At 36.2% G+C, this 22,708-nt stretch overlaps 2 protein-coding genes across 4 annotated transcripts in view; one reads left to right on the top strand and one right to left on the bottom strand.

Moving 5' to 3' along the window:
- Window positions 1–16,477, bottom strand: part of LOC123315035 (proteoglycan Cow) — a 60,894-nt gene extending 44,417 nt beyond the window's left edge. Inside the window, exon 1 of the mRNA XM_044900572.1 lies at window positions 16,196–16,477. Within this exon, the coding sequence (XP_044756507.1) occupies window positions 16,196–16,297 (102 nt within the window). The 5' untranslated portion in view covers window positions 16,298–16,477. The remainder of the gene's footprint in view (window positions 1–16,195) is intronic.
- Window positions 16,478–18,226: 1,749 nt separating this feature from the next.
- Window positions 18,227–20,133, top strand: LOC123315680 (inorganic pyrophosphatase). 3 transcript variants are annotated; one of them, XM_044901502.1, is made up of 8 exons: window positions 18,227–18,420; window positions 18,740–18,855; window positions 18,912–19,182; window positions 19,234–19,451; window positions 19,508–19,566; window positions 19,636–19,745; window positions 19,800–19,882; window positions 20,031–20,133. In XM_044901502.1, the coding sequence occupies exons 1-7, from the start codon at window positions 18,237–18,239 to the stop codon at window positions 19,844–19,846; spliced, it is 1,005 nt and encodes a 334-aa protein (XP_044757437.1). In that variant the 5' UTR covers window positions 18,227–18,236; the 3' UTR covers window positions 19,847–19,882; window positions 20,031–20,133. The 3 variants fall into 3 exon arrangements, with proteins under 3 accessions (XP_044757437.1, XP_044757438.1, XP_044757440.1); XM_044901503.1 differs by having other exon boundaries at window positions 18,228–18,420; window positions 19,800–19,847; XM_044901505.1 differs by lacking the exon at window positions 19,800–19,882 and having other exon boundaries at window positions 18,229–18,420.
- The last annotated feature ends 2,575 nt before the right edge of the window (window positions 20,134–22,708 follow it).

The raw sequence follows: 22,708 nt of genomic DNA, 5'->3' as shown, positions 1-22,708 counted from the left end.
ACTGCTACAAACAGCAGATGAATTAATGTTAATTGGACTCTTTTATAGGTGAGGTTATTATGGAACAGTTCCTCTTCTCCACATCGAAGCAACGCAGAGAAATTATATGAAAATTTGTAATTGCAAGAGGAGCTCTAAAAAGGCAGTTTGACACGGATGAATTTCAGGCTACGCTCTTCATTATTGGCCAAGTGAATGAACAGTACGTAAAATTGTAGAAAATTCAGAATAGAATCCACGCTGTTGGGAGATTCATGAGGAAAACGTGTTAAAAATATAAGTGTGAGTTCGAAATTATCCCAATTTCTCAGTTAAATGAAGTTTTCAGCAATTAAACTTGGCATATACATAATTTGGAATGGGAATTTGAGTTTGGAGCAATATAAGGGTGGTTTATAGAGCCTTATACTAAGAACTCACACCTAAGAAAGGGACTAATCCAACTGGCATTCGAGTATTTGCGAAATGTCCATTAGGTTGGTTCCTTCAGGTACCTTTAAGATCTTAGTACCTCTGCATAAAACCATCATATGTTTGATGAGGGGTAAAGTGATGAAATCAAATTAAATATCCCATTGCCATGATTTTGATGCTTTTGTGTCCCAAAACCCGACAGTTTCTTTAATTTTGGTTAATTTTTCATCTAACCTAACCTTACCCAATCTAACCTAACCAAGCTCAACCTAACCAAAACTTAACGTCACCTAACTCAACCTAACCTAAACCTAACGTAACCTAACTCAACCTAACGAAAACCTAACGTAACCTAACTCAACCTAACCAAAACCTAACGTAACCAAACTCAACCTAACCAAAACCTAACGTAACCTAACTCAACCTAACCAAAACCTAGCGTAACCTAACTCAACCTCACCAAAATCTAACGAAACCAAACTCAACCTAACCAAAACCTAACTCAACCTAACCAAAACCTAACGTAACCTAACACAACCTAACCTAAACTATCCTAACTATCCTAACCTAACCTAAAAGCCGTTTTTGGGTAGGGACTTGAAAACTGTCGTTCGAGAAAAGTAGAACACGTCAAAATTCAGTGTACAACCTTCTTATATAAGCAAAAAACACGATTCAAAGGCTCAAGCCAAGCTTGAAATTGTAAAGAATGACAGCCCGATAATGCTCCTTCTCATTAAAATGACATTTTGGCAAATCACTACCAACATTAAAATCAGAAAATCTGACAACTGTCAATTATTGAACAACAATACAATATCGAGCTGTCAAATTTGTTGGAAAAAGAATATCGTTCACTAGATAAGCTTAACGAATTACAACCCTTATTGAATCCTTATGCTTGTATGTTATTGTATCGAATGAAAACCGAACAAAAGGTGAGTTTAACTTTCGAAAACAAAAAGGGGAACAATATAAGAGCGATTTGAATCGTTTTCTGCGTTATATGTACGAATTAATAGCATAGGTCAATGACAAATCCAACCCCAAACCAGGGTCGGTCTATACAGCTCGCCACCCGTACATTGTTGTGAAGTTTAAGCTTTCCTTCGTACTCCTAACTGTACCCCTTCTGTTACATTCTTGCGGTTCGGATATACAATTATACTAACCTTCGGAATTTGCATAATGTATCACATCGGAGAATTCATTACTGAACGCTCTGGCTGGTCCCAACTCCTAATAGATTTCCCATACTATAACCGGAATTATTAGGGCGGGCATTATATCATATAAAGTGTCATGCAAGTTAAATGAGGGTTTAATCTCTGGGTCGCTGTATCGGATAGGCCACAAGACGTGAACGGTGAGTTAAAGATGTGGGGTGATATTGGCAGCCTTAACACGTGCAGTTCAAAGGGATAATAATGGTTGAAGCCCGTTGAAATACGATAGGTTAGAAGGGGAACGATAATTTGGGATTGTATGCATTTTTTTATCGAAAGGATGTTAAGAATTCGAAAAGTCATTGGTTTAAACCGAGAATTTGCCTAGTGAAAACTAGATAGCGAATGGCAACTGAGGGAAAATTGAAAAAGTCACATAATGAGGGTTGGAGGATGCACACACGAGTGTATATCGTTAGTTTTGCATATATACGCCAGAACTTTCAAACGAAATCCCTCTACCAGACAAGCACCTGCTTCTGCCATTCCCCAACATCAGTAGTTTGTCAGCCGCGCACTAGTTATTACGACGAAAATAACGATTCCCCTCGCTAAAATCCGGAATACAGCCCCATAATGAAGGTTCCCTTCCACCAGACCGACCCATTACCCTTCAAGGGTCCCCAGATTAAGTTACAAATTGCGAAGCAAGCGCATAGCTATAGCTGCGTCAGTCTTTATCCGCACCAAAACCTAACCTATGTTACTGCGGCTTGTAATAGACGACATAATATCAGCCAATTTCGTTAATTAATTCCCGAACAATGAGATTCGAGATTCGAACAGCTAAGGGATGTGAAATTCAGCATTGACGTTGGGTAATATCTGCGTGCTGACAAACAGTTTCCCCACGCCAGGTAAAAGGATTTCCGTTTGATATTGCTTCAGTTTCACAGCCATATTACGAAGATATATTGAAAAATTCTTAGCCTACTATAGAACCAAACAAAATTTTAAATTCAAAATATTTTATTATTCAACAAATTCTCCTCTTAATTGGATACATTTATTACAGCGAACCTGCAACGTCTCTAGACCTTTCAAAAAAAAAGTTTCTTCTTGCTCTGCTAACCAGACCTCCACAGCTTTCATTACCTCCTCGTTGGAAGAAAATTTACGACCTCTGAAACTTTTTTTCAGTTGAGGAAAGAGATGATAGTCGGATGCAGCCAAATCTGGTGAATAAGGAGGGTGTTCTAGTAATTCAAACCCTAAATCACGAATTTTTTGCATGGCAACATGAGATTTGTGTGCAGTGGGGTTGTCCTGCAAAAACAAAACACCTTTGGATAGCTTTCGGCGTCTTTTCTCTTCAATTTTTTCCCGTAGAGTGGTCAGTAATGTCGAATAGTAATCTCCGGTTATTGTTCAACCCTTATCCAAAAAATCAATCATGATTACTCCATGACAATCCCAAAAAACTGAAGCAAGAACTTTTCCAGCAGATTTTTGGACACGAAACTTCTTAGGTCTTGGATAACCAGACTGTCGCCATTCCATCGATTGTTGCTTTGTTTCTGGGTAATAAAAATGTACCCAAGTCTCATCCATAGTAACAATTCGGTTTAAGAAGTCTACATCGTTTTCAAATCGAGCAAAGATCGAACGCGATGCTTCTACCCTTGCACGCTTTTGGTCTACATTCAAACATTTGGGGATCCATTTTGCAGCAATTTCTCATGTCCAAATTGACGTGAACTTTATGATGAACGCGTTCGTATGAAATATTCAGTGATTCAGATATCCTTTTTAGCCCAATTCGACGGTCTGATAAAATCATGTCATGAACTGCATCGATATTTTCGGGGACTGACACAGAAACTGGCCTTCCCGATCGGTCATCATCTTCAATGGAAAATTTACCTCTTTTGAAGCTTGCAGTCCAATTTTTCACGGTCGCATACAAAGGACATTGATCACCAAGGGTATTAAGCATATCGTCGTAAATCTGCTCACCTCTTAACCCTTTTAAATACAGGTACTTGATGATGGCTCGATACTCCAATTTTTCGATTTTCACAATTTCGGTGAACATCTTCTTTCTTTCAATTCATTGCGTAACTCTGTTAACTTTTTTGACCTCAAACTTCACACTGATACTTCTAATGAGTTGTTGTTCGTTGCTATGGTAACGCAATATTTTTTTATGCATGAAACTGGTCTTAGCTAACTAGATATCAATACATCCTTGTATGTCTCTGTATTTATACGTTTCTTAGGCAAGTTGAAATATGTGACTGATGATGAAGAGACTAGATCGAATAGTTTTGCTGGAAATGCTGCATCAATTCAATTTCTTATGGACAGAATATTTGTGTTGACAGCTACTATGTGACATTCAAATCATCACCACCTGTCTGTGGAGGATGAGATATACGGAGAAATCTCATTCCCATAATCTTTCAGACGTGTTCTGTGAGTGTGAAAGAGTCAGAATATAAGGCAAAACTTCCACCACCTACTGGAAGTCACAAGGCCGCCATGTTGCCTCTGATGAACACCAGAGGTGTCCTTCTTCCAAAAACAGTAGTCCTCCCCCAAACCATAACTCCGACAGTGTGGTTCACATACTTTCCCAAAAAAAAATTGAATATCTCGACTAACACGGCTATCATGCATGCCCAAACATGACCTGGGTTCATCACTAAACATCCATTCAAGGTTGAAGCTCAGCTGTTCTTTGCACCAAGCAAGGGTGTTATAAAGTAAGTTCAAAACATCTAATCTGACTCGTTGTAATTGGTGTATCATGCTCTGAAAACTCTGTCGGTAAATTATAGCATTTTTACTGTTTTTGTAAGAAGAGACGTTAATACAAGAACAACTCTGTAGATATGGATGAAAAACTGCTCGTTTCTCATCCTGACTTGAGCAAATATATTCATAGAAACATTTGCTACTTCTAAGTAAGTGACTATAAAAGAAATAGTCACCAGTGGTTCTGTATGTATACCATTAAATGGGAAATATTGGGACAAGAATTGACCCTTGCAGAACTCCATTCCGCCATCACGAGAGCTCATATTCGGTGGTCGAACTCTCGTAGGGGATTTGAATGTGTCCCATCAACTTTTCAGGGCATCGAAAAGTTTGGAGGACAACGAGAAGCGATAAAGAAGTTGGAATATCCCATATTAGCTTTCTAAAAGTAACATGGACCCGTCCTCTGTACGAATACGGGAAAATATTAACATAGGACGGGACTTTTTTCCCTTGTGCCGGACATCTCTGATTTACGGCCTGGCACCGATTTCAGACCAGTGATTTATGGGGTAATAGTGTGCCAAGATCTCGGAAATATTGGAAAAATTTTTTACGATCTGACGGGGACTTTAGATGGCCGAAAGGATGGGGATTTGCGGATACGCTGAGATGGGGAAATGAAATAAAACAATCGTGAAATGTTATGGTTGCCCGGGGTTAGTTTGTTATGAATATATTGGTACGTATGGAATGGGGTGAGGGATGTGGGGATCAAGGATTTACAACAACTTTTCTTGTTGAAATGGTGACCAGCAAATGAATCAAGTGATTAAGGAATTTTCTCGTAAAATGAATAGTAAAAGTGTGACGTTTTGGACTACCTTTCCCAATCTCTTTTCTAGTTAGCAACGTAGTTACGAGGATATATTGAAAAATTCTTAGCTTACTACAAAACCAAACAAATTTCAATGTCAGAATATTTCATTACTCAACATATTCTCCTCTTAATTGGATACATTTATTACAGCGAACCTGCAACGTCTCTAGACCTTTCAAAAAAAAAGTTTCTTCATGATCTGCAAACCAGACCTCCACAGCTTTTATTACCTCCTCGTTGGAAGGAAATTTACGACCTTTTAAACTTTTTTTCAGTTGAGGAAAGAGATGATAGTCAGATGGAGCCAAGTCTGGTGAATAAGGGGGGTGTTCAAGTAATTCGAATTCTAAATCACGAATTTTTTGTATGGCAACATGAGATTTGTGTGCAGGCGCGTTTACCTGCAAAAGCAAAACAACTTTGGATAGCTTTCCTCGTCTTTTCTCTTAAATTTTTTGCCGTAATAATGTCGAACAGTAATCTCCGGTTATTGTTCTACCCTTATCCTACAAATCAATCATGATTACTCCAAGGCAATCCCAAAAAACTGAAGCAAGAACTTTTCCAGCAGATTTTTGGACACTGAACTTGTTAGGTCTTGGAGAACCAGAGTGTCGCCATTCCATCGATTGTTGCTTTGTTTCTGGATCGTAGAAATGTACCCAAGTCTCATCCATAGTAACAATTCGGTTTAAGAAGTCTACATCGTTTTCAAATCGAGCACAGATCGAATGCGATGCTTCTACCCTTGCACGCTTTCGGTCAACATTCAAACATTTGGGGATCCATTTTGCAGCAATTTTCCTCATGTCCAAATTGACGTGAACTATATGATGAACGCGTTCCTATGAAATATTCAGTGCTTCAGATATCCGTTTTAGCCCAATTCGACGGTCTGATAAAATCGTGTCATGAACAGCATCGATATTTTCGGGGACTGACACAGAAACTGGCCTTCCCGATCGGTCATCATCTTCAATGGAAAATTTACCTCTTTTGAAGCTTGCAGTCCAATTTTTCACGATCGCATACGAAGGACATTGATCACCAAGGGTATTAAGCATAACTTCGTAAATCTGCTTACCTCTTAACCCTTTTAAATACAGGTACTTGATGATGACTCGATACTCCAATTTTTCGATTTTCACAATTTCAATGGACATCTTCTTTCTTTTGATTTATTGCGTAACTCTGGTTTCCTTTTTTGTCCTCAAACTTCACACTGACACTTGTAATGAGTTATTGTTCGTTGCTATGGTAACGCAATATTTTTTTTATGCATGGAACAGGTCTAGGCTAACTAACTAGATATCAATATATCCTCGTAGGGTAAATTAAAAGGTGTGAGATATGTAATGATCTTCAATGCCCAAAAAATTAGGTTGATAGAACTATATCCTTCATAGAAAATTGGGAAGATATTTAAATGATGTAGGGTCATTAGGAAGATGGGCAGTAAGGAACTTTTGCGATCACCTATCCAGATACCGAAAGCCCAAAGCTGCTCAACACTCAGAAAAAAAATTAATTTCCTAATATTTCCATGAATGCAGAGTACCTGTCTCTGAAACATTGTTTTTTTATTTTCTGTGTTGGAAATCCCACATTATCGATTCATTACTGCAGTCGCGTCCGAATCCATCGCCCTGAACGTTAAACGCAGACAGAACAACAACAACAGATAGGTCCGGATGGGAAATAATTATTTCACAAGGACGTCCGGCTAGGAACAGGATTTTTATCCGCGCCAAATTAGATTAAATTCGAGTCCACGTGATTGTTAGGCCGTTAGGATTAAACCGATTCGATAGAGCCGTTAAGCCAACAGAAATTTTCTCTAAACATGGAAATAATGAGATTAGGGGGAAAACCTATTATGTGTTCCGGATGTTCTCGTTATGTGAGCCAGGCTTTCAAGGCAGAGTTATGTCATGCCTATGCGGCTTTAGCATGCCGCATTTTCTATTTATATGAGTGCACTTTTGTATCCTTCTTGTCGAGCTTGAAGAAAAACCGGAAAATTTAGCGTTGAGAACATTTATTCTGCTCAAGTTCAAAAATTAGAGATTTTCGAATTCGACTTCATGATTCAGGCAAAAGGGCCAAGCAATGCTGACAATATAAATTGTATCAAAGGAATACAACAGGAGATATCGCAGATTGAAATTTGCAATTTTCGAAAAATGCCATTTCGTAGATGAAAATCCAAACGAAGAGAGATAGGCTTACGATTTTATTTTCAATCGATTCTGCGTGTTCGAAAACCTATATTTCCATACCAAATTTATGGATCTTCGACGCTGATTTCGAGAAAAATTAATTTTTTATTTTTCCATCTTTCACTTTTGAGTTGACTTTGAAAGGTTGTCTACAGTGCAATTTTGCATTGGCTCATCAACTCATTGGTTTTTTAGAATCTTCAAAACGACTAGTATGAATTTCTTTCTCAAGAAGAATGATAAAACACCGTACTTCTCAGAGAGAGGACCAAATATGTGATTTTAGGGGGGTCTAACCCCTTGCTCATTTTTGACCCAAAAATTTGGGATTTTCGAATTCGAGTTTTTGATCTAGTATTGAAGCCTGACTAGTGCTGATTACGAAACCGGAAATCTCAATTGGATCGGACAAGTATAACGTGAGATATCGCAGATTGAAATTTGCAATTTTTTGAAAAATGCCATTTCGAAAATGAAAATCTAAACGAAAAGAGATAGGCTTACGATTTTATTCTCAATCGATTCTGCGTGTTCGAAAACCTATATGTTCATACCAAATTCATAGATCTTCCACGCTGATTTTGAGAAAAATGAATTTTTTATTTTTCCATCTTTCACTTTTGAGTTCACTTTGAAAGGCTGCCTACGGTGCAATTTTTCATTGGCTCATCAACTCATTGGTTTTTTGGAATCTTCAAAACGACTTGTATGAATTTCTTTTTCAGGATTAATAATAAAACACCGTACTTCTCAGAGAGAGCACCAAATATGTGATTTTAGGGGGGTCTCTAACCCCTTGCTCATTTTTGACCCAAAAATTTGGAATTTTCGAATTCGAGTTTTCAATCTTGTATTGAAGCCTGACTAGTGCTGATTACGAAACCGGAAATCTCAATTCGATCGGACAACTATAACAGGAGATATCGCAGATTGAAAAATGCAATTTTTTGAAAAATGCCATTTCGAAGATGAAAATCTAAACGAAGAGAGATAGACTTTCGATCTTAGTTTCAATCGATTCTGCGTGTTCGAAAACCTATATTTCCATACCAAATTTATGGATCTTTGATGCTGATTTCGAGAAAAATGAATTTTTCATTTTTCCATCTTTCAGTTTTGAGTTCACTTTGAAAGGCTGTCTACGGTGTAATTTTCCACTGGCTCATCGACTCATTGGTTTTTTGGAATCTTCAGAACGACTAGTATGAATTTATTTCTCAAGAAGAATGATAAAACACCGTACTTCTCAGAGAGAGGACCAAATATGTGATTTTAGGGGGGTCTAACCCCTTGCTCATTTTTGACCCAAAAATTTGGAATTTTCGAATTCGAGTTTTTGATCTAGTATTGAAGCCTGACTAGTGCTGATTACGAAACCGGAAATTTCAATTGGATCGGACAAGTATAACGGGAGATATCGCAGATTGAAAATTGCAATTTTTTGAAAAATGCCATTTCGAAGATGAAAATCTAAACGAAGAGAGATAGACTTTCGATCTTAGTTTCAATCAATTCTGCGTGTTCGAAAACCTATATTTCCATACCAAATTTATGGATCTTTGATGCTGATTTCGAGAAAAATGAATTTTTCATTTTTCCATCTTTCAGTTTTGAGTTCACTTTGAAAGGCTGTCTACGGTGTAATTTTCCACTGGCTCATCGACTCATTGGTTTTTTGGAATCTTCAGAACGACTAGTATGAATTTATTTCTCAAGAAGAATGATAAAACACCGTACTTCTCAGAGAGAGGACCAAATATGTGATTTTAGGGGGGTCTAACCCCTTGCTCATTTTTGACCCAAAAATTTGGAATTTTCGAATTCGAGTTTTTGATCTAGTATTGAAGCCTGACTAGTGCTGATTACGAAACCGGAAATTTCAATTGGATCGGACAAGTATAACGGGAGATATAGCAGATTGAAAATTGCAATTTTTTGAAAAATGCCATTTCGAAGATGAAAATCTAAACGAAGAGAGATAGACTTTCGATCTTAGTTTCAATCGATTCTGCGTGTTCGAAAACCTATATTTCCATACCAAATTTATGGATCTTTGATGCTGATTTCGAGAAAAATGCATTTTTCATTTTTCCATCTTTCAGTTTTGAGTTCACTTTGAAAGGCTGTCCACGGTGTAACTTTCCACTGGCTCATCGACTCATTGGTTTTTTGGAATCTTCAAAACGACTAGTATGAATTTATGTCTCAAGAAGAATGATAAAACACCGTACTTCTCAGAGAGAGGACCAAATATGTGATTTTAGGGGGGTCTAACCCCTTGCTCATTTTTGACCCAAAAATTTGGGATTTTCGAATTCGAGTTTTTGATCTGGTATTGAAGCCTGACTAGTGCTGATTACGAAACCAAAAGTCTCAATTGGATCGGACAAGTATAACAGGAGATATCGCAGATTGAAGTTTTGCAATTTTCGAAAAATGCCATTTCGAAGATGAAAATCTAAACGAAGAGAGATAGACTTTCGATCTTAGTTTCAATCGATTCTGCGTGTTCGAAAACCTATATTTCCATACCAAATTTATGGATCTGTGATGCTGATTTCGAGAAAAATGAATTTTTCATTTTTCCATTTTTCAGTTTTGAGTTCACTTTGAAAGGCTGTCTACGGTGTAATTTTCCACTGGCTCATAGACTCATTGGTTTTTTGGAATCTTCAAAACGACTAGTATGAATTTCTTTCTCTGGAGGAATGATAAAACACCGGACATCTCAGAGAGAGGACCAAATATGTGGTTTTAAGGGGGTCTAACCCCTTGCTCATTTTTGACCCAAAAATTTGGGATTTTCGAATTCGAGTTTTTGATCTAGTATTGAAGCCTGACTAGTGCTGATTACGAAACCGAAAATCTCAATTGGATCGGACAAGTATAACCGGAGATATCGCAGATTGAAAAATGCAATTTTTTGTAAAATGCCATTTCGAAGATGAAAATCTAAACGAAGAGAGATAGGCTCACGATTTTATTTTCAATCGATTCTGCGTGTTCGAAAACCTATATTTCCATACCAAATTTATGGATCTTTGACGCTGATTTTGAGAAAAATGAATTTTTCATTCTTCCATCTTTCACTTTTTAGTTCACTTTGAAAGGCTGTCTACAGTGCAATTTTCCATTGGCTCATCAACTCATTAGTTTTTTGGAATCTTCAAAACGACTAGAATGGATTTCAATCTTCCATTCTTCATTTCTTTGGAAGTCGTTAAGGATCGCAAATGAGACTAGTGAATAATGAACTGTTTCGTATTTTTAATCTTCAAAACAATTTGTAACCTTGTCACATCCTAGGATAATGCAGCATCACGCCAAAATTTAATTCAATCCCCGAACTGGAGCTGATTACCTCCAGAGAAACTTGTGACCTAAACCAGGACTTAAACATTCTTTCTACTTATCCTTCCCCTTTCAATTATTCCTAAGCTTCCTAGAGTCCTCTAACTCCACCTTTATGAGAAGAGATCAACCCCACATAAATCCCTGAGACAAAGTAACAGTTTACTAAATCAGCCAAGCGGTTACTACCTCAGTCTCTTGATTAATATTGTGGATATAACGAAATTATCGTTGAGGTATACCTGAAAATGCTACACCTTGAAATTTAGTACTTTCTGATAGATCGAAAGTTGAAATCTCGTCCATATTTTCTTGACAGCCAAGTTTTTTACTTCCACAATGGTGATGTAATAAAGCTTTGATAAAACTCGAAAGTGACACAGTTAATAATTGTTTGAGCTGGCGTTTAAAACTCAAATTGGGAACAACTCCAGTGAACTCTAACAGAAAACTGAAAAAATTACCATAAAATAGCTTCTGGATGTTAATTATTCTTGAGGGTACTCGACCAGTCCTTAACAAACTAACCTGCTTAATCACATTCAAAGTCCAAAGGTCTTTTTTCCGTCTGTTGAACGAAGCGGAGAGGTGGCCAAAGAAGAATCATCCAAACAAATTAGAGTGTATAAGGGTAGGTGAACTGAATGTTTAATTGAATCGATTAAGGTTTGGACAGGCTGTCGTGCCAGGTGTTCAGAGATGGGAGGAACTGAATTTGCTCTTAATTCGGAAACTAATGAGAAGAAATAAGTTCGGATTTGAGCAATTCACTGCCAAGAGCAGACGGTGAAAATTCGGCCAGGAAAAAGTCTAGGGAAAACAGGGGAAATCACTGCCACATCGTGAAAGATTCGAGGGTTTATTTCAACGAAAACTATTTCTTTGAATGATGCCATTATTTTCCCAATCATACTGGGCAGAAATGAATATTTTTGGTGTAACATTTCAGAGGACAGCTCCTAAGAGGTTTGCCTTGAATGTGAATAGTACGAGTAAGTTAAACTGGCCTTCTTGTTTCCCGGACTTCAATACCATTGAGATAAGGTAAAAACAAGAGTTGGATCATCCAAAGCAACCCAGGCAACATAGAACAACTGATACAAACTTTTATTAATGGAATAGACTTAAGAGGTAAGAAATTGACTTTTAAATTTGGTTTTCAACTTGCGCCTATACTCCATTCAAATTTATTTTAGCAGTCAGTTGGCCATGAAATAATTTTCTCAAGTTTTTGTAACTACAACGGAGTAATGTTGGCACTCATGAAATGTCGTTAATGTCATAACGTCACAACTTATATCAATTTTTATTACGAAAATGCCGAAAGTGATTGAAAAAAGAGACAGGGTTTCAGGAAGTGCTATTTAGAATTCAGGTCCGCTCATTCAAATAGTTATACCCTGATATTCTAAAATCCACAATACGTCAGACGGTAGCGAAAATATTCAATGTAAGAGAATTCATAAAATGTTTCATCTGAATCTAAACGACTTATATTTCAGCTTAAAATTTCCACAAACAGAAAGATTGTGAATGAAGAGGATGTCAAAGAATTTCCTTCCATTGGGAGACCCAAAAAAGTGGTGGCATTTGAGGATTTTATGTTTGAGTGAATTAATGCGGAAAGTTTACTACAGGATTTTCGATGAATGTCATCGTAGAATAAGTTCCCGAAAATAGATTTTTCTATTTTTCATTTGACTTGTCCTATACATTGTGAATGTCTTAAGGTACCAATAAAAACCTAATTATTATTATTATATCAATGTATTAAGATGAACAGCCACAAATACGCATCAGTTGTCCTGTTATAATTGTTTATTCATGTGAAATTTTTGTTCAAAGTTCATCTTGACTTAAAACTTTCTTTAATTCCTTATTCCTTTTGATTATATTGATGCAAGATGATTTCTGTTGAAGAATTTAGCATTCTTGTAATTATCTGTTAATTGCTTCGAGAGATGCCCATTCCCAACCACTACATCATATGCATTTCATCTTCGGGTAAATATTTTTGAAATCTACAACTGATGTAACGTTTTCAAACTTCAGCCAAAAAGATAACGAACATAAACTCTCCTCAAGCTAGTTCATATCATGATATTATACTGATCTCTTGTATTTTCCATGCGAATTACTGGATTTGGTATGCCTTCAATCAGTTTGTATAAACTTCAATTATGTATGTTCGTCACATTTTTCCCGAAGAGATTCGACATTGTGCTAAAATACGTAATAACAGAAACTTTTACGTAGAACGGGCAACATAGCGTTGATTTAAAACCCAAAAATGTTTTGACAAGCGTCATAACTCCACATTTTCTTACTGTACAGAGTGAAATGTGACAAATTTCCATGGCCAACCGAGTGCTAAAATAAAAATGAATGAAACTTTCAATCTCAAGTGAGAGAAAATACTACAAATAAAGAAAACTTTTGGGTGAACTAAGATCCAGGTATATACGTCAGTACAAATATCCCCAAGCTTGGAGCAAGATAAAACAATCCGTCTAGATGCTTCTCATTCTACCTAAGCAGGTAAGGAAAACTAATATGGCTCAGTATCCAGTTTCCGCAGAGTTGGAAAGTCGGAGATAAAACGTCAAGGTTGATCCCTCTTCATCACGTGTACTATCTCATACAAGTCGAGAATATAACTGTAAAACTCCCTGTCAGGCTCCAACTGCAATCTCCTAAAACCTCAGAAATAAACGAAAAAAAATCCGACATCAAATGAGTCATGACTCCAGGGGTGGATTAAAAAGCTCCCTGGAACAAAATCAATACCCCCTTGAAACTACTGGGTCAAACTCTTAATCGAACTCCATGTAACTTCATCTAAGTTCGGGAACCATTACATTATTAAGCGATTTCCTTACTCGAACAATCTACCTCTTAAGTTATTCATGGCAAAATGCGAACATTAAACTTACACCGAATTTTTTTTTACCCCACCTCCTCATAATACTTTGCAGAAGGGATAGGGCACGCTTTTAATCAGTGCAGCATGGAGAATTAGACAGCTTTGCGGCTTTCGCATAAGTTATTACAAATTGAAATAATCCTTGTTGGGGTGATTTTTCGGATTTAGTCCACCATCTTGTAATTCCACACAATAATCAGTTTTCAGCAGTGTTCGGTAACGATTTGTGCTCAATTTCACTGTGTCATTATGACTAGCTCCAGGCTTTAGCCTGTACTATGGTCAGTGTCTTCACAAATAATTAAAACATCGCAGTGAGAGCTGAAATATCCTTGTTTGGCTTACTTATTTGAATAATTTTCACGGTTTTGGAAACACATAACCATTTCACTGTAATTCTTCCTAAAATATCCCACTTTGTATATTCTGGACTGATGAAATATTTTCCTCATTTTTTGTACGTATACAAGCAAGTCATAAATAAAGTAATAGGTACCCTTACACGTCCTCTGTTTACTGCCAACGAAAGGACAAATGGAGGGAAAATTTACTGCCGATAAATTCTCCAGCAAATTTTGCTGGAGCATAAATAACGAAAACTTATAGCAAGTACGTGATATGCGACATGTAATCAGTCATTCTGAGCAATTTCATGAGCAAACATATGGGTAATTCAAGACCTCGTTCATCTTCAACAATTTGCCTCTATAATGAGAGCTGTCTTATGGCAAAATTTCGGTGTTTTCAGATTTAGAAGTTTATTCTATTTTATAAAGGATCTAAATGGATAGTTGGGAAAAATTTGAGGTTTGATTCCCTATCAAAGAATGATGTGGTTCTTTCATATGTTTATTTAGACCCTATAAAATATATACAGGGTCAGTTTTTGAATCGTGCAAAGATTAACAGTAGATTTGTTAGGTCAAAAGAAACACCTTTTTTCTTTAGCATTTTTTTCGAATCAGCTCGACTTAAAAGATACAGGCTGTTGAAAAACCATTAACAAATGTTATTATCAGTTCTATCTCACAAACGGTTTTTTCGAATGAAATGAATTTCGGAATATAGTTTTTCATTTGTTTGATTAATCTTTTTCGAACACAAGATGTCACCCACGTCTTCCAGTTTTCTCATTGTGACCATTACCTACCATAAAAATACCAAAAATTCAAAGAGCCTAACTCTTGAAACAAGTTGGACGCTATCTGATGAAAATTTGAACGTTTTGTAAAATAAGTCTTCATATTTTCTCGTTTTAGAGTAATTTGATGTTCAAAAATGAAAAATATCTGTGAAATTCGAAAAATTGGCTACTTCAACCGGATGCAACCACAGATGTGATATGTCAGATTTAGCTAGTTATTCTGAAGGTAATTTTGTTTATCCAGGGATGGCACAGCTGATTATGAAAACTTAAAATAGCTATATCTTTTTATAAGGGCAGAATCGGAAAAATGGTATAGGAAAAAAGTGTTTCTTTTAACCTCAAGAATCTACTGTTAAAATATTTGTACGAGTCAAAGACTAACCCTGTATATTGTCAAATTGTTGAAATTTTGTTGTCGTTCAGTTGGTCCAACATTTCTTCATTCGATCTCCAATGTATTTTGCGTCTTTTCCAATGCATATACAATTTTGAACCAAGAAATTGTCTTGAATTTCACATTGCAAGTACAATTTCACGACTTTGTCAAAAACACGTTAGTATTAGGGATACAGTGCATTCATTTATCGATCAAAATGTGATGAAGGACTTGTCAGGCCATCAACTTCTTCTAAATCGACTACTAAAAATCGTTATTTTTCAACGTGCATATGAATTAGGTACTATTTTATTCAATACCATTATTTGGATATGAAATTCGTTTGGACTAGCAGCTGAAGACAAACTTCTAACTAAACTAACTAAACAGCGAGTCAAAATCGATCAAGAAGCGAAGGTGACAGTTTTTTCAATTACAGGGACGTAATGCACTCAAAATCCTTTCCAGTATGCAGGACTGTACATAAATAAATTAACTATACTTGCTGTTTTTTACTTCATTGAACTACCTTTTGTTAATTTTCTAGTCATCCTTCTATCAAACTTTTTTCATGTCTGAATTTATGAGTGGTTAGTGTAGAATACAGCATCAACTTTCAAAACTCTGAAATTGTTACTTGTATAGGATGTTTCTCAACACTATGGTAAAAATCCAATTTATCTAACAGAGTTGTGAAGGTAAAGATAGCTGTCTTTCTCCTCCTAATTTAGGAGTACCTGATATCTGAAATTTGATGCTGAATGATTCAGTTTAGTGGAAAAAATGCGCAAAAAATGGAACCTTGAGAAGCCTTTGCTAAGTATAGATAGCAGTGATAAAGCGTTGGTTAGTTTAGGCTTTAGACAGAAACCCTCATCCCAAATCATGGTGGGATGGTATAAGCGACATTCCCATTTGCAAACGCCGGAGTCATCGACTCTCCTGAAGGACCCACTTACCTCTTCTGCAAATTCGAAATCGCTGTCAAATTTCCTCTTTCTCTTGGCCTCTGCTGCGAGAAGACACACCGCCAGCACCGTCAGCAGGAGGATGACTTTCATGGCGACCGTTTTTCACGGGGTTTTCTCAGCAAAACCCCTCTTTTTTTTCGGTTTTCCTCCTCTGCTAGAAGTTGGCACGAAACTCGGAAGTGCAATGCTCCTGAACAAGACAGAAAACCGACTCGTCTCGACTGAACACGATCACTCTTTGATTATTCGATTCTCTTCTATCTACCGGCCTGTGTACGCGGGTCCGCTGTGTTGCGAGACTGCGACGCAGGCCTCCGGAGTCCCGGAGAAACGATGCCCGGAGTCGGTAAGGTTGGTGGCCATGTTCATGGTCGGAGCTTCCGGTGAGATGTGGTAGTCGGTACCCACCTTTAGATCCGGTGTGGGTGGTCCGTGGTTCAGACAAAGCCGAAATATATGGATGAACGTTGCTCCACATAAAAACTCAGGAAAAGAGCAAGAAAAGTATTCGTTTAAAATGAATCAAGCTACCAGAAAAAGTTTCTTGCGAAAAAAAATTCAGGGCTGTCTTTTCTACTCCTTACACACCTTGGGAACACCACCAATTCTTTTTCAACTTCCTTATTGTTACTCCTGTTAGTTTTCTGGTTTAAAAGAAATGAATTGCCATCTTTAGAGAGCTAAACCAATGCAAGGGGTGGTCAAAAAGACAGCATTTATCTGAAAGATCCAACTATATTTTGGTAAAGAATCAACCTTCATTTATACCCTTTATTATAAGTGGGTATTTCAGAAAATTCGTGATATATTCAGTAAGCAGCAATGACTTTTATTCAATACATCTAGGCTGATACCAAATTAAAGTATTATGAGCATATAACTCCAGCTAAGGGTATAAATGGGAAGAAAACACGAAAAGCTCCATCTGCACCTAACCTAGACCTATATTCAAGTGATCAATCATCCCCCAAATGAGCATAAACTCATTGCACCGTCTAATCAGACAGGGGGTCAGACTACACCCCCAGAGAATACGTATTTTCTCCCCGATAAAGCCGGCAACGCCGACACATAACTAGGAGAGTGCGCGGCGCCGGAGAGGCATTCAGTGGCGCTCGTTCGTCGGAAAGGGGTGAGGGAGAGACATTCTGGGGCAATTGGGGGGAGGGTGGAAGATTTCGAATATCAAATCAATGCGCCACGCGAACAGGTTCAGCGAGACACTCCAGATGATGTCCGATATCCCAAAAGGACGATCAAAGGATGCACATGTCGGAAACCGATCGCTGTTTTAATTGTTTCTGGGGATGGGGGTGGAGATGGAGTAGGAATAATCGATTTTGGGGGTGAATGTTGCCTGATAGCAGGTTTTTTACATCCACTTGCTGTCCCTACACCAGAAAATACAGTGCAGTAGTTGCTTACACTTAAAACAGTGACTTTATCGAACAATAAATGATAAAATCACTGTATCAATTACGTTATGAGCCCTCTATCAGTATACAGTTCATTTCTTTCAACACTTTCGCAAACAAATCAAATAACTCTGAGCTGAAGGGATGGCTTATTTCTCTCTATCAGATATACAATACATTCCTTACAGACATATCTGTTAAAATATGACATAAACTAATTAATAAATGAGTGAAATAGTTGTTTGTTGCGAAGCGCATCCACCAAAATTGAAATCACAGCAAAATGAAGAAGCCACAAAAATAAAAGATAACAGTTACTGCTTATTCAAGACGTGATTTTTATTCTTTTGGGATTTCCGGTCAAACATCCATTACAATGAGAATTGTGCTGTCAGTACTAGAAATAATATTGCAAAATGAATTGAAAGACGCTGATTCCCAGAATCCAATTGTTTATTATAACAATTAGCACCTTATCAGTCGAATGCCTTCTAGTGTTTCCCCTACCATAAATTCCCAATTATTTATAAGCAATTGCTGAAATTCTTCTATGACTCCAGTCAAAAATTCGGACGTAAGTCGAAATGTTAACCCTCAAATTTATTTTCTTGACAATGTCAATGTCATTGTTACTTTCCCGGCTCGCCACTGGCATTAAGCAAGTCAGAGCAAACGGTGACTTCGCCTTGTCTGTTAAAAAATCGGTTCATAACATATCTGCGGCAATTTTTCAAAATATGGAATACAAAGTTGTCGAAAGGGGCTCCCCATACTCCCAAGACTACAGGGTTTATATCTGTAAGTAGCATTGCGACCTATGAACCCTAGAAAGAAAACTCAAGTGTCTTTTCCTAATAAGAAATATATAATTTTCATTTCCGCTTTCTTTTTTCAATCTCTTGAGTAGTTTACGGGTTTTCTCAATTAAAAACGTTGAATTTTCGTGAATATTCCATAGCAGATTATGTTAATTTTAGAACAAAGGCTTATCTTTTTCAATTGAATACCAAGGTTACTTTCTATCTTATGTACATTCAGATATCTTAACAACTTTCACCAGTGTATTATATAATAAAAAATCTAAATTGCTAGAAGTAATCTTTATAATCACGTGCAGATGACAACAATGGTCCAATTTCACCCTTACATGATATTCCTTTGGTTGTCGATGCCAATAAAAAAATCTTCAATATGGTTGTGGAAATACCAAGGTGGACAAATGCTAAAATGGAGGTAACTGAGGTTTCCATTCGTGAGAAGGTCTTGAACAACCTTGATTAATATTTCAGATAACCATGAAAGAAATATTAAACCCAATTAAGCAAGATATAAAGAAGGGAAAACCAAGGTTTGTTGCGAATTGCTTTCCCCATAAAGGCTATATCTGGAACTACGGTGCTCTACCCCAAACTTGGGAAAACCCTGAACATCTAGATGATGGAACAGGGTGTAAAGGAGACAATGACCCCATTGACGTTATTGAGATTGGATATAGAGTTTGTAAAAGGGGCGAAGTCATCCCTGTTAAAATAATCGGAACGATTGCCTTGATAGATGAGGGTAAAGAAACTCTAATCTGAAAAGATGAAGAACTAAAATTCTCTACCGTAGGAGAGACTGACTGGAAATTGATTGCCATCAATGTGAATGATCCCCTAGCTGATCAAATCAACGATGTGTCTGATGTCGAGAAACATTTCCCTGGTCTGTTGAAGGCTTCTGTTGAGTGGTTTAAAATCTACAAGATCCCAGATGGAAAGCCTGAAAATCAGTTTGCTTTCAATGGGGAGGCTAAAAATGCCCAGTTTGCTCTGAAAATTGTTGATGAGGTAATATCAAGTTGTTTTTTTAGTCCTCTTTTTTGTATTGTGCAAATGATTTTCAGGTACACAAATTCTGGAAGTCTCTTGTAAATAAAGAAGTTGAGGCTAATGGAATATCATGGTAAGTAGTTGCTCAACATTTTAACCGTAACTTGATTTATAGCTTTTCCTTTTTATAATGTTTTTTCAGTGTTAATACATCAATTGAAGGCAGCGAATTCAAAGTAACACAGGCAGAAGCACAAGAAGTAGTCAATAAGACTCCCCCACTAGGTGCTGCTCATGATATTGATACAACTGGTAGGTAGCTTTCAAAAAATCTAGTTTTTTCAAACTAATGTTCAACATTTTCAGTTGATAAAATTTATTATGTCACACATTCATGCAGATGTAGATTATGAGGTTATCAAACCTGTGACAATGATACTGAAGAATTGGTTAGAATGGAATTATGTATACTCTCATATGTTTTCTTAATTTTTAATATTTATTTAATTAAAATGTCTCATTCTCTTAACTGCTCATTTGTTCTTTCGATATTTGCTTAAATAATGCTTATAATACTGAAGAAACCTTTATTTTCAGTGGACAAATGGCACTTTGTTCATCTCAAATGAGATGACCATCTACAAACAACCAGGACAAGCATTTCTACTGCTAAGTTAAAAAAAATAAATCTAGTAAAATATATATTGTTTTATTTTGTCCCTTGAAACATCCGAAACAGATAACTTGTTTTTACAAAAATCAAATTTTTTATAATGAATATATTCCTGCCCTGGGTTTGGAAGTACTGAAATATTGAAGTAACCTAATCAACCAAAATTGATTTTAGGTTGAAGATTTTCAACTTTTAACATTTTGCCGCATATCGCATCCGCCAAATTTACAGCAAATCAATAAAACATTGAACTAAAGTTCTTTAGTTCAATGCAATAAAAGGAAGCTTGTACAAAAAAGACTCGATAGACATCTATTGGTCTCATACATAGAATGTAGGAAAGATTATAGAGCTCTATAATCTTAAGAATAAAGAATGGGAAAATTCAATTCCATTCTGAATATAAAGTATATCGCATCCACCAATTTAGAAGCCACCATTGATTGAGAGATTGATCAGCAGAGATGAAACCCGGAATATTTACACCATGCATCTTTGATATTGGCATATTAAAAACTTTCATAGCTCACATTTTGTAGTGTAACAATACATATTTTGGTATATACCTACCTTACACCATTAAAATACTTGAATTTTGTAATATCTTGTGTAATAAGTGATGAATTCTTCAGTCAAACCTATGTAGTTTCATTCTCTGAAGGCTAGTTCAGTGTGAAATGAAAATTTCTCCATCTTTTTCCAAGAAACTGTGGGAATACTCACAATATACTTAATAATTTGGGAGATAATAAACTAAAAACGACTTACATAAATTGGAAATGTAAAGGATGAGAAAAGCTCTTAGAAGATTGAAATTTCTCCAGAACAAGTGAATAATATCAATATCGGAATCTACCAAATTTACATATGGAATAATGTCATATATACTTTCTTCTATGTCTATCTGAATTTTGTAAAAGGTAGAATTGTGGGTATTCGGAAAAATGCAGGTATCCTACACGTTTGTTGCGCAATCGAAATCTGATTTAATTGTTTGGAATTTCCTTTTATGTCGAACCTTTTGTACGGGACTCTTATATTTATCTCTCTAAGCCTCTAATACACGAATGCTGCAAAGAGGGAAATAAGGAATTATTGAGTATTTCAGTTTGGAATTTCCGGTATACAATGACAGGATGAAAGTCATTCCCAGAAATGGAATAAATATGGATTGAAATGTCCAACAAAGAGCTTATATTATTGAATTCTTTCATCTTCGATCCATTCTCATCATGTTACATCTAGGTCCAGAGAATACGAAATAAGCGAATGCTGAATATCTTACCTCTTGGTTTATTATTTCCATTACTCTTTGAAACTGACCACTCGTCTACCCAATTTTGCTGAAATTTTTGTTGTAAGATTTTTTTTTACCGATTTCAACTCTGGTAACTTTAGAGATGTATATATAAAAGGCAATTTGAATAATTGGAGGGTTGCTTCTAAAAGCTTTTTATAAGAAATAATGAACCAAAATGAGACTTACTATTGAAAAAATCTATCCAATGGAAAATATATATTAGCTACGCATTGGAATAAACAGCGCAATAGCTGAAATTGGAAATTCCGTCTCTTCAACAAAGGAATTACTACGCTCAGAAACACACACGTATTTTGCTGTAGTTAGAAACAATAGTTAGTATCTGTCTATAAATTAGGATGAATAACAATGCACATGCATGATTAATTTGAGCATTCTAATTCGATATAGACAAAATTATGTGGGTGGTTCGATTCTATTAAAACTTCCTGGAAAATTCGGAACTAATCCCTTGTTTCACGTAGGTTGATTACTTCAACAAACGCCGCATTGCATGGCTAATGCAAATCATCAATTAAAACTATTTCGAAAATAATTTTCATAGTTTCATTCTACAAGAATGAAACTATATTTACGCAAATTTGTCCAGATTCACCGATACTAAAGAATATTTGAACTATATAAGTAATACTTGATCTAAGGACTCTGATTTAGTGTTTTTCAAACTCCGGTTCAACTTTCATCAATCAGAAATTCCCAAAAATATAACGAATAAAGGTTGGAAAAAAAATACGGAACATTTCAATACTTTTTTAATTGGTTTCAGTAACTTACAACAATTTTTTCTCAGAACGGTACATAAAATACAGCAATGAATTCTTGTTTTATTGATTAAGTAGGTACATATGTGAATATATATTTCAAACAAACCATAATGCAACTCAGCATCATGGAATCAATTTCATAATTATTAATATACTTGAGTAGAAAAATATGAACGATCCGAACTCTACTCTTGCAACTCATAATTTGGAAAGATTTTTCAATTTTTAATCGAGTATAGGTTTCATGTGCCTATAAACTTAACATATCAGGATATTATCATCCAAAACGTTTTCCACTTGGATTTTGTTGGCAGAATAATATTTTCTCCACGTCAGAAATTTAACAACAATACTTTATTAACTTCAAACTGCAATCATTTCATACAATAATTTCCAAATAACTTTATTCTGTAATAAAAATAATATATGTATACGAAGATTATTTTATTTTTTATTGGTTCAATTACTGTATTCAATTCAAAAACGGTCGAAAACCAAGTTTTTCGCATCATAAGAT

Source organism: Coccinella septempunctata, chromosome 6 (genome assembly GCF_907165205.1).
Source record: "Coccinella septempunctata chromosome 6, icCocSept1.1, whole genome shotgun sequence".
Taxonomy (NCBI): Eukaryota; Metazoa; Arthropoda; class Insecta; order Coleoptera; family Coccinellidae; genus Coccinella; species Coccinella septempunctata.
The sequence above is the reverse complement of the archived record's forward strand: the minus strand, read 5'-3'. Positions and strand labels throughout refer to the sequence as shown.